The sequence below is a fragment of the Biomphalaria glabrata genome, chromosome 11 (genome assembly GCF_947242115.1).
Source record: "Biomphalaria glabrata chromosome 11, xgBioGlab47.1, whole genome shotgun sequence".
Taxonomy (NCBI): domain Eukaryota; kingdom Metazoa; phylum Mollusca; class Gastropoda; family Planorbidae; genus Biomphalaria; species Biomphalaria glabrata.
In genome coordinates, this window is record NC_074721.1 from 34,706,955 (window position 1) to 34,721,555 (window position 14,601).

The 14,601-nt window shown below is 34.3% G+C and overlaps 2 protein-coding genes across 12 annotated transcripts in view; both read left to right on the plus strand.

The window, feature by feature from the left end:
- LOC106072824 (bromodomain adjacent to zinc finger domain protein 2B-like) overlaps window positions 1-7,380 on the plus strand; it is a 53,530-nt gene extending 46,150 nt beyond the window's left edge. For all 9 annotated transcript variants that reach the window (XM_056045783.1, XM_056045779.1, XM_056045778.1 and 6 more), the window contains 6 exons: window positions 41-130; window positions 633-689; window positions 1,554-1,709; window positions 1,909-2,324; window positions 2,905-3,048; window positions 3,439-7,380. In XM_056045783.1, coding sequence (XP_055901758.1) covers window positions 41-130; window positions 633-689; window positions 1,554-1,709; window positions 1,909-2,324; window positions 2,905-3,048; window positions 3,439-3,598 — 1,023 coding nt within the window. In that variant the 3' untranslated portion in view covers window positions 3,599-7,380. The remainder of the gene's footprint in view (window positions 1-40; window positions 131-632; window positions 690-1,553; window positions 1,710-1,908; window positions 2,325-2,904; window positions 3,049-3,438) is intronic.
- A 4,219-nt stretch (window positions 7,381-11,599) lies between these two features.
- The window catches only part of LOC106072825 (sialin-like), a 35,470-nt gene continuing 32,468 nt past the window's right edge, over window positions 11,600-14,601 (plus strand). For 2 of the 3 annotated variants that reach the window (XR_008773609.1, XM_056003816.1), the window contains exons 1-2: window positions 11,600-12,233; window positions 12,787-12,827. Coding sequence is in view for 1 of the 3 variants with exons in the window: in XM_056003816.1 (XP_055859791.1) it covers window positions 12,821-12,827 (7 nt within the window). In the remaining 2 variants the exon portion in view is untranslated. The remainder of the gene's footprint in view (window positions 12,234-12,786; window positions 12,828-14,601) is intronic. The other variant, XR_008773610.1, reaches the window with a different exon arrangement.

A 14,601-nucleotide genomic window follows, 5' to 3' on the forward strand; every position in this document is an offset into this window, starting at 1 on the left:
CTGTGTGCCTTACCATTGGATTCCTGTTTTTCTCCTGCAGACCTGCCAGATTTGTAGTAAAGATGACAATGAGGCTGAACTGCTGTTATGTGATGGTTGTGACAAGGGCTACCACACTTATTGTTTCAAGGTAAGAGCTCTTTGTCTCCATGTATGTGTATCTGCTGTAGATCAATCTAATATATAAACACAATGTATGGAGTATGTATGGTATGTATGTCCTGAATAGAAATCAAAATTGTTTGATAAATCTTTGATAAAATTGGCATGAATGTTCCTTAGATCACGGCGGAAACCATAGTCTATGTTAAATGTCTCTCCCACAACAAGAAGTCCCTAAAAATAAACAAAAAATACCTAAATTTATCTCTATTGAAATACGAAACTTTTTAAAACAAATTGGGTAAACCCATTTTCACAGTATTTTATATAAGCTATATAAGGGACCATGGCGCTAGATCAGTGATACATGAACTAAGACCCTTAGCTGCGGGTTGTATCCTGCTAGTATTTTAGTATTATATATGTGCTTTTTCTTTTAGGTCCATTAGTTTTCTTTCAGCCTTTGATCATGCTTATTGGCTTGATATAGCAGCAGTAGACATTTGATTTTTTCATTTTATGTGTTTCAGCCAAAAATGGATAATATCCCTGATGGTGACTGGTATTGTTTTGAATGTGTTTCCAAAGTAAGTTTTAATTTTACTTTTATGCAGTGGCATTTTGCATTGATTAAGGCTTTGATTTCATGGTCTTCTTTCCTTCTTCATTTGCTATGTTTATTTTAAATCCTCTATGCCAAGTTTTTTAATTAACTCTTTATCTTCGTAATTATTTTCCATGTTCTGACAGAATTGTTCATTTTTCACATTTTCACATTCTACCCTGTTATGATTAATCTTCAATTGCATTTTTGTTTGTTATCAGAAAACATTACTTTTCAAATAGAATTATAGAAGGATGCATGCTCTTTTTATATATAGAAAGATGCATGCTCTTTTTATATAACACAAATTAAAGTTTATAAAACCATAAATTTATTAAATTTAATGGGGCCAAATCAATTATGGTATCCTTAATTAGGAAAGAAAGAGTTAAAGAAACATTTTTATAATAATGGTGTCACGTACTGTGTGTCTTTTTTTTTCTTTAACATATAAAAGTACAAAACAATAACTGAAATATGAGCATTTAATTATTAAATCTAAACTCCCTATTTATTAAGGTAAACTTTGACACCTTCTTTGTTATTTTGAACAAATAGTGATCAGCCTATTCATTTTTATTCTTAATTTTATTTTTTAAAAATGGATGATGCAAATTTTTGTTGTCGATATGTTTACCATGTTTTATTTTATTTTTGGAAATTCTCTTGTTATAATAATGTTTTAAAATAGAGAAAAGAGAGTTGTTGGTTTATATTTAACTATTCTTATTTGAAATATTTTAAGCAGTACAGTATTTTGTCAATAATGTTTTCATGGAATGATCATTAGAGTTTACTAGATCTGTCGACCCAACTTTTGTACAATAGGGTGTTTGTTTTTATTTAGGCCAGTGGGACTCCTCATTGTGTAGTGTGTGGTGCTCCTGGTGGCAGGATAGTTGGCTGCAGCAAATGTCCGCGACACATACACTTGGAGTGCCTGGATCCACCGCTGCCTCGCATGCCTAAGAGATGGCAGTGCTGTAACTGTGTCAATGAAAAGGTGATTTTTGCCATTAGTCATGTGTGTGTGTACCTTCATAGTTTTTATGTAATGATGGAAAGAGTTGTATTAAAACAAAATTACTCCTTTTTGCCTATAACATCAAATGGGAATATTTTTTTTTTTCACATTTTGTTACTTTAGGCAATTTAAATTATTCTTTAGTACAATTATATGGTTTTGTCTATGTTATCACTAGGGCTCTTCAAAACGTTCCAAAAAACGCAAGGAGAGCTTGCCGACAGTACAGAGAATCTCCATCACCAAACTTGTGGTTAAAGAAGAGCCCATCGATGCTGAAGAGATGAGCATGGCGTCATCCTCCTCCTGCCACACCAGTCCCCCAGTATCTTTTGGCAGCAGCAGCCCAGAGAAATCTGCCAGAAAGAATTCAGTCAAGTCTCAGGAGACTCCTCAGCAGCAAGGGGCAGACAAGAAGAAAAGAAAGAGGAAGGATAAAGAGGAGGACCTCACTTCCCCTCCGCCTCCCAAGAAGAAAAAGGAGAAAAAGGAAAAGAAAGAGAAGAAAAGCCAAGAGAAAGTGGAGGAGTTGAATGGCGCGGTAGAGGAGAATGAGGATAATCAAGCTAATAATAAAGATCTGATCATCTGTGGGTGAGTAGACCTATACAGGCTGTTAAATGGAAGAAATAAATATCTATGCAACTTTATCTGATTTAATAAATGTATTTAACAAAAAGTAAAATAAATACTGATATATTTTTATGTAGATCCAGAATTTATTGATCCAGAAGATTCCATGTTTTTAATTAACACTAAACCTTTATGTAAATATGAAGCAAAGAAAAAAAAATTATTGTGGTCTTCTTAATTTTATTATTTTTATTCAATTAATAAGTGTGAAAATTTAAACACACAAACAATGTAGTCATTTGATTTGAAACCTACAAATATTGTAGTCATTTGCCTTGAAACCTACAAACATTGTAGTCATTTGATTTGAAACCTATAAACATTGTAGTCATTCAATTTGAAACTTGTCTTCTAGAATTGTGAACACTTAGTTTGTTGGCTCTTTTAAACCAATAGAAAACCTTAATAACCCAAGCCTGCTTTGAAAACTTATGCTGGTTTCAAAGTTCATGTGCAAGTAATCACTCCTAAATCATCCCTTTGAAGAAAGTTTGTAGTCTTAAGAAAATTGGTTAGTAATTAATTGAATTAACTTTAACAGGAAGCTGTTGTCAGAGCTAGAGAAGCATGAAGACGGTTGGCCTTTTCTGAAACCTGTTAACAAGAAGCAGTTTCCATCCTATAAGAAGTATATTAAGTTTCCAATGGACTTTGCTACAGCCAGAGGAAAGATCAAATCCAAAGAGTGAGTTTGCAATCAAGACTGTTAGATGTTATAGTTTAGATAAACAATTTTGTGTTGTGGTACTCCACATTGTTTTATGACCCTCTGAACTCAAATTCTTATGCTTTATGCATCTTATTCTTATGCATCACAAAGTCAAAATGTTGGAGCAGTATATTACATTCATTATTCATTTTACTCTACCAATATAGTCAGTTGACCATCTGATCGTTTGTTTGCACTAATAATAATTTAATTTATAGAGCGCTGTTAACAAACAAAATGTAGGCTCAAGGCGCTGTGATCACATTACAAACATAAACACAAGAGCTAAAATGACAATGATACCGGTATTTATAAATGTATGATTTGAATGTTTCTCTTAAATTCTTTTCTGTTCTTTAAATACAGGTACAAACACAGACAGGAATTTGCTGCAGACATGCGGCTTATATTCAACAACTGTGAAACTTTTAATGAGGATGATTCAGATGTTGGCCAGGCTGGCTTCAAACTGCGACAATTCTTTGAGAGCCGTTGGCTTGACATGTTCCCCGATGATGCCCCATAATTTTTGTTTTCTGCCGTCCGTTACTTTAAGTTTTTTTTGAACTAGATGCCATAAACAGCAGCTTGGATTGGATCTTTTTTTTTTTTTTTTACTTTTCTTTTATGGATTTTTGTTTCCAAGAGAGACAACTCTGATACAGTTGAAGCAGAAGATATTTTGCTGCCATTTTGTCAGTGCCACAAATTGCCTAAGTTAACTGTTCAAATAACAACAAAAACAGTCTTAAGTTTCATTGAAATGTGCATTTTAATTTGTATGTATATATTTATAAATATATATATTGTAGCTAGCAATGGTGTACATTTTATTTCTAATTAATTTAAGTTGAAAATGTGAAGTATATATGACCATTTACCACATGAGAGCATAGCGTTTGCCTAATGCACTTATATATATATATATATATATATCTGTACATGAAAACATTGTTTTATATGGTAATGATTGCAGAGATAAAAACAAAAATGAATGTCGCAAGATTGTGTAGAAATGACTTATTGTGTCCATGTGATTGTTAAGATTGAACACTTTTGATAAATTTAAACTTGTGTATAAATTTTTTTTTCTCTATGCTTATGGATGGCATAGATGTGTTTTGACCTATGCTACAACACACTATTGTATATAAATAAGAAAAAAACAAAACAAAATGTTTTGATACTGTTCCACCTTACACTATGTTCCTCTATATTTGATGTTTGTGTTCATACCAGTCTCTCATATCTTCTACTACACTTCTGGTTTTTTGTACCAGTCTGTACATTGATAGCGTAGATGTTCCTCTCTTCTTGTCCCACTGTGTTGAACATGTGTAGTTCTAAATGTGAGGTCAACGTTTTTTTTTGTTTTGATGAACATGTGTAGTTCTAAATGTGAGGTAAACTTTTTTTTTGTTTTGATGAACATGTGTAGTTCTAAATGTGAGGTAAACTTTTTATTTGTTTTGATGAACATGTGTAGTTCTAAATGTGAGGTAAACTTTTTTTTTGTTTTGATTTACATGTAAATTATCAAACTGTTTCAGATCTCATCTTTAAGTCTGGATGGAAAACAGTGTTTTTTAATGCTGAACATTTTTTTGTTTTATGTTAAAGAATTTTTTATTTTTTTTTAAACTTGAATTGAGTCCTGACCCAGTGCTGAATAGAGTTAAAACATCTGATATGTTTTTGTATTTAAGACAAGTGCCATGTAGAATTCCTGTCACTGTTAGAATTAAATTTAATTGTATACATAGGGAAACAGTTGGGAAACAAGCGTTCAATAAACCAGATGCAGGCTGAAACTAAGCTAGAACGAGATTGTACCTGTACATTGCAACATTATTAATTTCATTTGTAATAATCTGTAGGATAGGAAAAATCAAACACGTTTTCTTTTTAATTAAAATGAATAACAGATTCTCTCTAAGTACCAGTAATGTCAAAATAAAAAAACAGCCTGTGTGAACAAAACAAGCTTTGGAAATATGGATGTAGTATGGTAGCCCATAAAGTATCAGTAGTTTTATATCTGAATTAAATATCTAAAGTGATCCTTTCATTATAAATCATATATATATATATATATATATCTATTTGTTACTTATTTAGACTTGATTATTTCATTACAAGTGTTTTAATAATTTTGTAAGCAGTTTAGTAAACAAGGGAGATACGAAAAGAAGAAGAAAAAAATTATATAAATTAATATTTGTTTTTAAATATTGTTGCTGAACAGTAAAACTTGTTGATATACAGGGGCATGGCTGTATTCTCTCTCAACACATGATCTAGACAGAGATATATTAACACTAAGAGATGTTGGTGTGATAGTTTAAACATCAGTTTCAAATTTGTACTCTTGTTATTTCTTCAATATATATTTTGATCTGTGAGTCAGAAAACAATGTGCACAATGACATTAATTTTATTTTTAAGTTGTTTTTTTTTTTCTGGGTTTCTTGGGCTGCAGTTTTCTATGTCACTCTTTCTTGGTGTCTTGACCTGGTTGAAGTTATTCTGTATTGTATTTTGCATTTATTATGTATAGTGGTCATGTTCATATGGGAGTGAATCCTGGAAGTTTTGTTGTTGTTCTTATACTTTTAGACCTAGTATGCTTCTATGACACTCATGTTAATATGGATATCTTTTTTTTTTTTTGAAAGAGTTCATGTGAAATTAAGGAAATGATTTATTCAAGCGTATCTTCACACTACGTCAACATTTGTAGTCCAGCTATTTTGAGAATGTCGGCTCTTTTTATAAGCACGGGGCTTAGGCATTGTCTTGGGTCAAGATATTCACTTATTCCATTCACAGTATGGGTTAGATAAGTTGATATAATTTTATTAGATACTGTTTACATGTAACATTGGGGTGGTTTGGTTGAGCTAAAGGCCCTGGGATTAAATCAGCTGCCTAGTATTTGGCAGAGGTGCTGATATATGTGCTGCCCACACAATTATTACCCAGCGTGCGGCTGGCCTGTAGATCCCGAAATCTACTAATTATTTGGGCATGCTCTGTAGCTGTCACCCCTACTGAGTAAAGTCTATAGAAGCATTCCTCTCACACTCACAAAATTAACTGCAAAGCATAATATTTTACAAATTATGGAAGTGATGCTTATCTCAGTCTCTGCAATCAGTCACTAAGCCATAAGATATTGCACTTGAGGTTTTTTTTGTCATCGCCAGAAATGTTTTATTTTATTTTTAGAATTTTTTTTTTTAAATGTCTTTTTTGCTTTAAAAAAAAATCGGAAGTTTTTTTTTGTTTGTTTTCAAATAACTGGGTTCACACCTTTGTGGTCAACATAATGTCAGTAGTCACTAAACTTCCTAGCAGACCATGGCTGGCCAGTAAAAGTAAGTTTTATTCCATTGGTTAAATCAAGCGCACAAAAAAAAAACTATTGCCCTAGTGTAGGCAGTACTATTAATTAAGCATAGTCATGATTAATGGAGAAGGAAATTGAGGATTTATTATTGTAGTTAAACTAATTTATTATTGTAGTTTAACTAATTTATTATTGTAGTTTAACTAATTTATTATTGTAGTTTAAATAATTATTTTTCCCCTAACTATTTTGCCCTCATTTACTTATTATTAGAAACATTCTCAGTAACATATGGTGTCCTGTTGTGGCTGGTTGCCAATGGTGATTTATTTTTTCTCTTGCATATTTTATCCAATGAAACTATTTATTTATCTCCAGAGCTTGGAGCTCAGCAATACACTCTTGTGTTTGTCTTGAATGTCTGCCTAGTGTCTTGGTTTCATTCTTATCATAGTCTCCTGGATGTGTTCCGTCTCTTGTAACCTGCTTCATTACTTTGGTCTTGTTGACTCATTGGACAAAACAAAAGTCTGCTATAAAAAAAAGCAAGACAAATTGGTCTGCAGGCAAAACTAATTGAAAACTTTCAAACAGAACAAAGTAGTCATAATATTTGCTTGTACATTGTATGCTAGACAGAAATATTGACCTTCAGTTTTAAGACCATTTCAATGTAGCTTTGTTTGTAAATAACTTAAAAACAAAGTGGGGGGGGGCACTTTGTAGGACTAGGCACTGCCCTGGGTGGACCATGATTCCTGGCACTAGAAAGTTGAACTTTGACCTGTGTGTTGTCTTCAATGCCACCCTTCATGTTGTTGACATTTAGAAGTGCTAGCTGTTGTCTGTTTCCTGGCTGTTTTTTATCTTCATACATGTCACATACCTATATAATCATGTCCAAACAAAAAAAAATTGGATGTTTTTTTTTTAATAAAGCATTGAATTTACTGACTAAATCAACATTGTTGTCTTGGCATGTCTTCTTATATAGAATTGACTGAGATATGTATTGTTCTAATTTGTGTGTTGTTGTTTTTTTTTTTTCATAAATTAAGGGTGTTATACGTTGTCTTGTAAGTTAACTTGTCCAGAAAGCTACTCTTTTTTAACTGAGGAAAACAAAATAATTGAAAGAGCATTACAAACAAACAAAAAAATAATAATATTTATAACCTTAATATAATTTCACTTTTTGTTGTCCAAAAAAATGACTCGGTGCAGAGGGCGTTATCTAAAATTCGAAACTCCTCATCTAGTGGGAACAGAAGGGCACCAGCATAAACCCTTTCGAAACTTCTTGTCATTTTTCTTGATTAGTCTCAATGAATGATACCTCTTGGCCCAAATAGAAAAACTCACTTAATTTCAAGGGGGCGTTAGTCAAAGAGGATAATGAAAAATCCACTAGTTTGGCGTGACCTAGCACTATTACGTCATCATCTTCTGTGTTGAAGTAACATCTTCATAAGATACTGTAAACAAGTGTTAACGATGCACACTTGGGCAGCCGTTGTTCAATTCACATGTTTCTATATGACATAAGAACTTCATGTATCCCCTAGTGTCCAGCGGACCTAATTATATTTGCATGAACAGTTCAAATATATCGTTGTTTTATAAAGATATCAAACGATTCCTCGGTGTTTGCTCACAACCTAGACACAAAAGACCTCCTTGATTGTAGTTCAGTGAGTGGACCACCTAGCTTTACCTCGCGACCAGCTTCTCCACTTACTGGATGACGTAACACACGCGATCAGTTTCTATGTTTGACCTTGTCGTTCCAAGTTTACTCTTCTGAATAAAACTGGGACTAATACACAAAGATCTTCGGATTGACGGTCGGAATATATCAAGAGTGAATAAATGTTAGGTGGCTGAGCGATAAAACATTGGCTTCTGAACCTAGAGGTCCAGGGTTCGAATCTCAGTGAGGACTGGGATTTTGAATTACTGGATTTTTATGGGTAACTGACTAAGGCTAAGTTTGGGAAAGTCAAGACGGTTAGTTAACACTCTCGTTAACCGTCGGCCATAGAAACAGATAACTTTTACAAATAAATGAACGCGTAAGAGTAATGATCTTAAAATTTTGCAAGAAGTCAGACCTTGGGCAAGTTCAACTACAATTAGTGATAGTTATGCTTGCCCTGGATGTGGCAAAATATGTAGGTCACAGCTGGGGCTGCGTAGCCACGGGAAATACTGCATTCCTTATTAATCTTCGGACTCGAAGACAAGTCTTATTATTATTATTATTAGATCGAGTCCCAAAGCAAGAGCACAGTAGTCCTATTTTAGAAGGCTGGGCAGAACCATTCAAGGACACACTAGAAAGCGCATGCGCACTGGACTGTCGTTTGGATGGTCCAGGTGGCCTCAGGTTAATATCCTGATGGTGCTATCCCCCCCTCCCCCACCTGCAAATGAAATTCTCTCCAAATCTTAAGGGACGTAATTAATTATCTTCTTTTCTGAAGTAACGTCTGTAATATAAGGTCTATATGACACCCAAAACATTTTACATTTGTGAGAATATCGTTGAGCCTGGTCTCTAGCTTTGGAAAGCGGCCAGAGACAAACATTATGAAAACTTATCTGCCTGCAGTGCATTTTTTACCTTACCTTTGCCTATCCCATAGTCTATCAGACCGTTGGGGCACCATGCAAGACTCGTCGGCCATCTTTCTCCATTCCTCTCTATCTTTTGCCTTAGTTAGAACCTCTTTCAATGGCAGGCCCGTCCATTCTTTTTTGTTGTCCTCCCATCGCTTTCCCTGTCTTCCTCTTTTTTTCTTTTTTCCTGGTACTGTTCCCTAAAGGAAGGTCTTTGCGAGCCCCGAAGATCTTGTAATATATATAATAATATAATAGATTTTAAGCTTGCAGTGCACACTGTCAGGCAAAACAAGGTCAGATGTGCAGAAGCAGTGCACGACTGAAGTGAGAACAAGTTACGCCCACAGACATATATATTTATTTATTTACACTCTTGTTTAGAAGTTCCTTGCATGGACTTCCTCACAGACAACTGCAGCGCATGACCCACGGCTCCCCACGGATGACAAAAATGTTCTTTTGTTGTAACTGCCAGACGAGCTTATTACCGGGAGTTACAAGAGCAGACAAGAAAAACATTTTTTTTAAATACTTTAAAATAACAACAAATCTCTACGAAGTGTATATTGTTTCATTTACTTTGGATCAGTCATGTAATTAAGTTTGTAATAGATCTAGAGTTCTAGACCAACAACAATAAATCTGTGCTTCTTCTTCCTCGTTCTAATCTTTAACATAGATGAGGTAGTGTGTCAATGTGGGCCCATTAACTTCGACTTCAGCCTGCTTTTTCTTTTTGGGTGTGCTCCCATAGCCTTTGATCATCCAAGATCATCTGCAAGGCTGCAGGTGTTTATTTTCTGAGTTTTCTCTCCTAGATGAACTGTTATCCCTAACGAGCTTCATCTACCCAGGTTTAGAGTTAGAGCGCCCTATACTCGCTTTTCGCAATCATTTCCCTAGACGTTTTTAGTCAATATTCTAACCACTGGAATACTCCACCTTATCCTCCATGACTGCAAACCAGTTGGTCCGCGGCTGATTATTTGGTATTCGCAGCTAAGGGTCATTCCCTTATCCGCCATCACGGTAGAAGGTGGTAGCTCCCCCAAGTAAATCTGTGCGATTAGAAATATTTTTAACAATTTGTTTTTTGTTTTAGCGCTATTTCATGCTTTTAGCTTTCTCAATATGCTACGATCCTATCACTTGTCTGGAATAGTTGGGAAAAGGGGGGGGGGGAGAAAGAAAGGGATATTTGGGTGAATTTGACCATAATCGTGTTTTAAATAAAGGGGGACGACCTGAATTAGAACTCTTGACTCAATCGGACATTCTAACCACTCTGCTAGTTCGAGGTTATGAAAGTTTGTTTCAAACTTTAAAGCTGCGACTTATAAATGGGAACTAATTCAGCTTATACCACCACCTCAGTCAAGTACAAATTCTTTCCCTTGTTCGAGATACCAATTTTTTTTTTAATTAATTACCAATATAGTTCATTGGGAGCTACAAGAGGCAAGAAGAAAAACATACAAGATACTTTTATAATAACAACAATAACAAATTAAAATTTATTCTTGTATTGTCAGGTAAAAAAAAATAATTGGGCTAAATTTCATCTTGATCTAATGCCGCTGTGCACATTAGATGTTACGAGTTTACGTGCTAATGTATTAAGTTGTGCACTGGAATTAAGATGATTTGTTAAGAAAATATTAACGTTGGTCAGCGTAGATAAGTTCCAAGAGCACCTTTAAGAGAACGTCTTTCCCGCCTTTTTTTTTTGACCGGCCTCCGAAGATAACTAGGTCAAATATGAGATTTTTAATCAAGGTTTTTCTTTCTTTTGTTCCCACACCAATATTCAACAGTTATAGTACATGCGATCCCAAGATGTCCTCAGTGTATGACGGGGAATATTTGAAAGCTTAATCAACTGTTTAGTCAGCGGCGGCTCGTATAGGCTTACACTGTGTCAGGAGTGCCTCTATGTGGCTTAGAAAAGCGATGTTGCAGAGGGGGGGGGGGGAAGGGGCGGGGGTAAATACGTCGCGTATATACGATCCGTTTAGCATAGATTTCTACGTGGATGAACGAAGATGATGGGTTAATGTACTTAATTTTGACATGTGTAACGCTTTATCGGCTACATTATAATAACCTAGTTTTAAAAGTAGGTCTAGGCCACTCAGGGGTAAAGTTTGATTAAGAGGCCAATTGTTCTTTAACGTGAATTGTTACTTCAACCTTTTTCTTTCATTAATTTCACCTCAGGAGGTGACTTTCTCACTAAACTATACTAATGCTGATGGAGATTGAGATTTTTATCTACGAAGAGTGACTATAAAAAGCTAGCTTTTAAAAAAAAAATAACATTCATAAGTTTTCAAGAGAAAAACATTCGCTCTATATGTTGTATAAAAGAGGTATTTTTTTTAAAAAGTATATTTTTTACACTCTTGTGTATATATATATTGCTCACATAGCCTATATCTATTTTCTCTGAAAATTTACTGACACTTTTTAAGATTGACAGAGTTGGCAACTATTGCTAAACGGGAAAGAGAGAATAACTTTGACCTTGTTCAATAACGGCCTTGACAGTGCTAACTAGTTCAATTTCGTCTCAAGGATTTGTTTATAACTATAACGCTAAACAAATAGGTCTAAGTCTAATCTTTTGGGGGATCGTTGAATGCCAAACACTTCATTAAAGCGATGAATATGTATTATCTATGCAGCATATTAGTATGCTTATTTGGGTCAAAGATTTAATCGGGGGTAGATCTAAAAATCTAGAATCTAGATCTAATTCATTATGTTATTATTATTTATTGTACCAGCTGTTTAGCCTTTGGCCTTAGCCTTAGCGTCGTCATGACTCATACCTAATACATAAGCAGTGCTTAGTAAAAGTATTTTCTTGATTAGATCTATTCTATTCTTAACGCTTTCTGTAAAATAATAGATTTTGAAATAAACAAACAATAAAAACATCGGTGAACTTATTGTCTTTGTCGACTTTTGGGGTTGTTTACTCACTTCGCGGATTGAAGACTCTAAGGTCATTTATCCAATGGCCTTGACATTGGGACGTTTGATGTGAACTAGGAAGCTAAGGCCGACTGGATACCGGTGTCGCAATGTGTATATAGAGTCTAGACTCTTTGATTTATAGTTGTTTTTAAATTATACTAAATCTAGTTGTGTTGTACTTAAAGAGGCTCGATTTTATTTTAGCCAACAGGTAAGAAAACTTGTACTTTCTAAACATTTCCTTTCTATTAAAATTGCATCACTAAATTCTAGAAACGATATCTAGAGATAAGATGATTATAATGATAATTAATAATTGATATCAATAATCATATACTAGAGTTTATCTATATTTGATTCACTACAATCTATATTTAGATCGAGATATAACTGACCACTCAAAATTACTGTAACATCAAGACTTATCAAGAGTCATCCAATCCACTGGTAGCACGCGCAGCCTCTTCAATGTCACTATAACCTTTTCTTCTTGTAGGCATCTAGGCCTACACTATCATTGTATCAAGATCCATCTTGGTCTATTTATTTACATAGACTATATTCATATTGTAAACGATTTTTAGAAAATTCTAGAACATGTCGATTTTTTAAATCCCCCCTCCCCCCAAAATGCTAGAGGGGTAGACCTTAGATTTCTCTATCTATTATAGCCTACTAAATTATAGATCTAGAATAATCTAGATAACGATAGATCTAAATCTAGACTAAGTTTTAAATTTTTTTTTCTCTTTCTTTTTTTTTAGGAAACATTTGTGCTTTTCACTAAGCTTTTCCATCATGCCGGGTATCTTTGGGCTCAATGCCTCTTTTCTTTGCCTCTTTTTTTGAGCTTTCTTTCTTGGCCTCTTTTTTGGGCCTTTTTTTTTTTTTGCCTTTTTTTAAATTAAATTTTTTTTTACATATTTTACCTACATGTTGAGAATGAAAGGAATTAAACGATAGTATAAAACATAAAAAGTAGATTATAGGTCTAGTAACTTGAAGATTGAACTACATCTTAGTCCTTCTTATGAAGATTGATCTCTGACCTTTGTTGTATGATGATTTACTTAAATTTAGTTCTTTTGTTGAAAATCCAATGTAGATAACAGTTTATTTTTCTTTTAGTGAATCTTTGCCGTCTTTTTTTTTTGTTTTTGTTTGCTTAAATGATAAACCAATTACCTTTAGAGTATAGGCTCACTACAACTATACATTTAGGCCTACAAACAAATGTCATATATATTTTACTATAGGCTACTACCAGGCTTTTCGTGATCTAGATCTAACTCTTAGCTAGATGTACTTATACTTATAGATCTAGACCTCTTGATGAGGTATATGTATCATGAATAGGCATATCTAAAAGGAACTAGATATAGATATATTTCATTCATTCATTCGATTTGCATTTGAGAAAAAAAATAATAAGAATAGTAATTAGTAGGCCTATGCACAGTTCATTTTGACTAGTTTACGAAATATAAATCTGAATCAACACACACACACATACACAAGAAAACAACAAAGGAACAAACACACCATATAATTCATATTGAACTGATCCGATGCTGATGGCTAGCTAGCCCCGAGCTATTGCACCTTTAGACTTGATAATTTGATATAGAATCTATATCTAGATCTAAAAATCTAGCTAGACCTAGATCTAGCAAAGCCCGACTTAGACATGGGATTATGTCTATAATTTATACTATAATTAAATATATCTGGATCTATTGTGTTTTCAATTGTCTTTTAATATATCTATATCATAATAAATTTAACTTCTCTTCGATCACGCTTCCTCTTACAAGTAGGCTAATGATGTCAGTGTGAGTGTGTCATATAAAAGCCAAAGCGTATTAATATTAGAATAAAAGATGATATCAGATATCAGTAATTTAGATCTAGATCTATTTCGGATAATATCTGTGGCATTTTACGATCTTTTCCCTTTGCAACTTCCTGTGTGGCTAAAGAGGACAATCATTGATACACAGCTGCGGTCACAGGTTGGGCATATGTAATCACCAGGTGCCGTTGCCTTTTCACCCTTCTTTCTGCTTCTGTTGTGTATGGCATAGATCTGCAATCCGAGACCCTTGCTTTATGCTCTCTCTCCATGTGGATCTATCCAGTGCCACATTTTCCCAGTTGCAAGTGTCTATTTTGAAGAGCTTCATGTCGCGTTTGCATACATCCGTATACGGTACCGTAAAAGTGGGCAACCAACCATCCATACAGAATGTCCTGTGGAAGTCGACCTACTGGCATTCTACAAACGTGGCCAAGCCAGCCAAGGCATCTGCAGCTGATAACACAGCGGATGTCCCTGGCACCTTGCTCTTCGTAGCACTTCCTCATTGGTTATTTTATCTTGCCACCTTATTTTAAAGATTTAAAAAAATAAAAGCTGAATGTCTTCGGATAATATGTGCTTTCAAATAAAAAGACCTACACCGAGAAAGCCTATCTCACCAAGCCAAGTTTATGAAAGGGCTAGTCAGGCTCATGTTTACACCGATCAACTCCTTGACTCTAGACCTATGTAATATTTATATTTGTCAAATTAACTGATC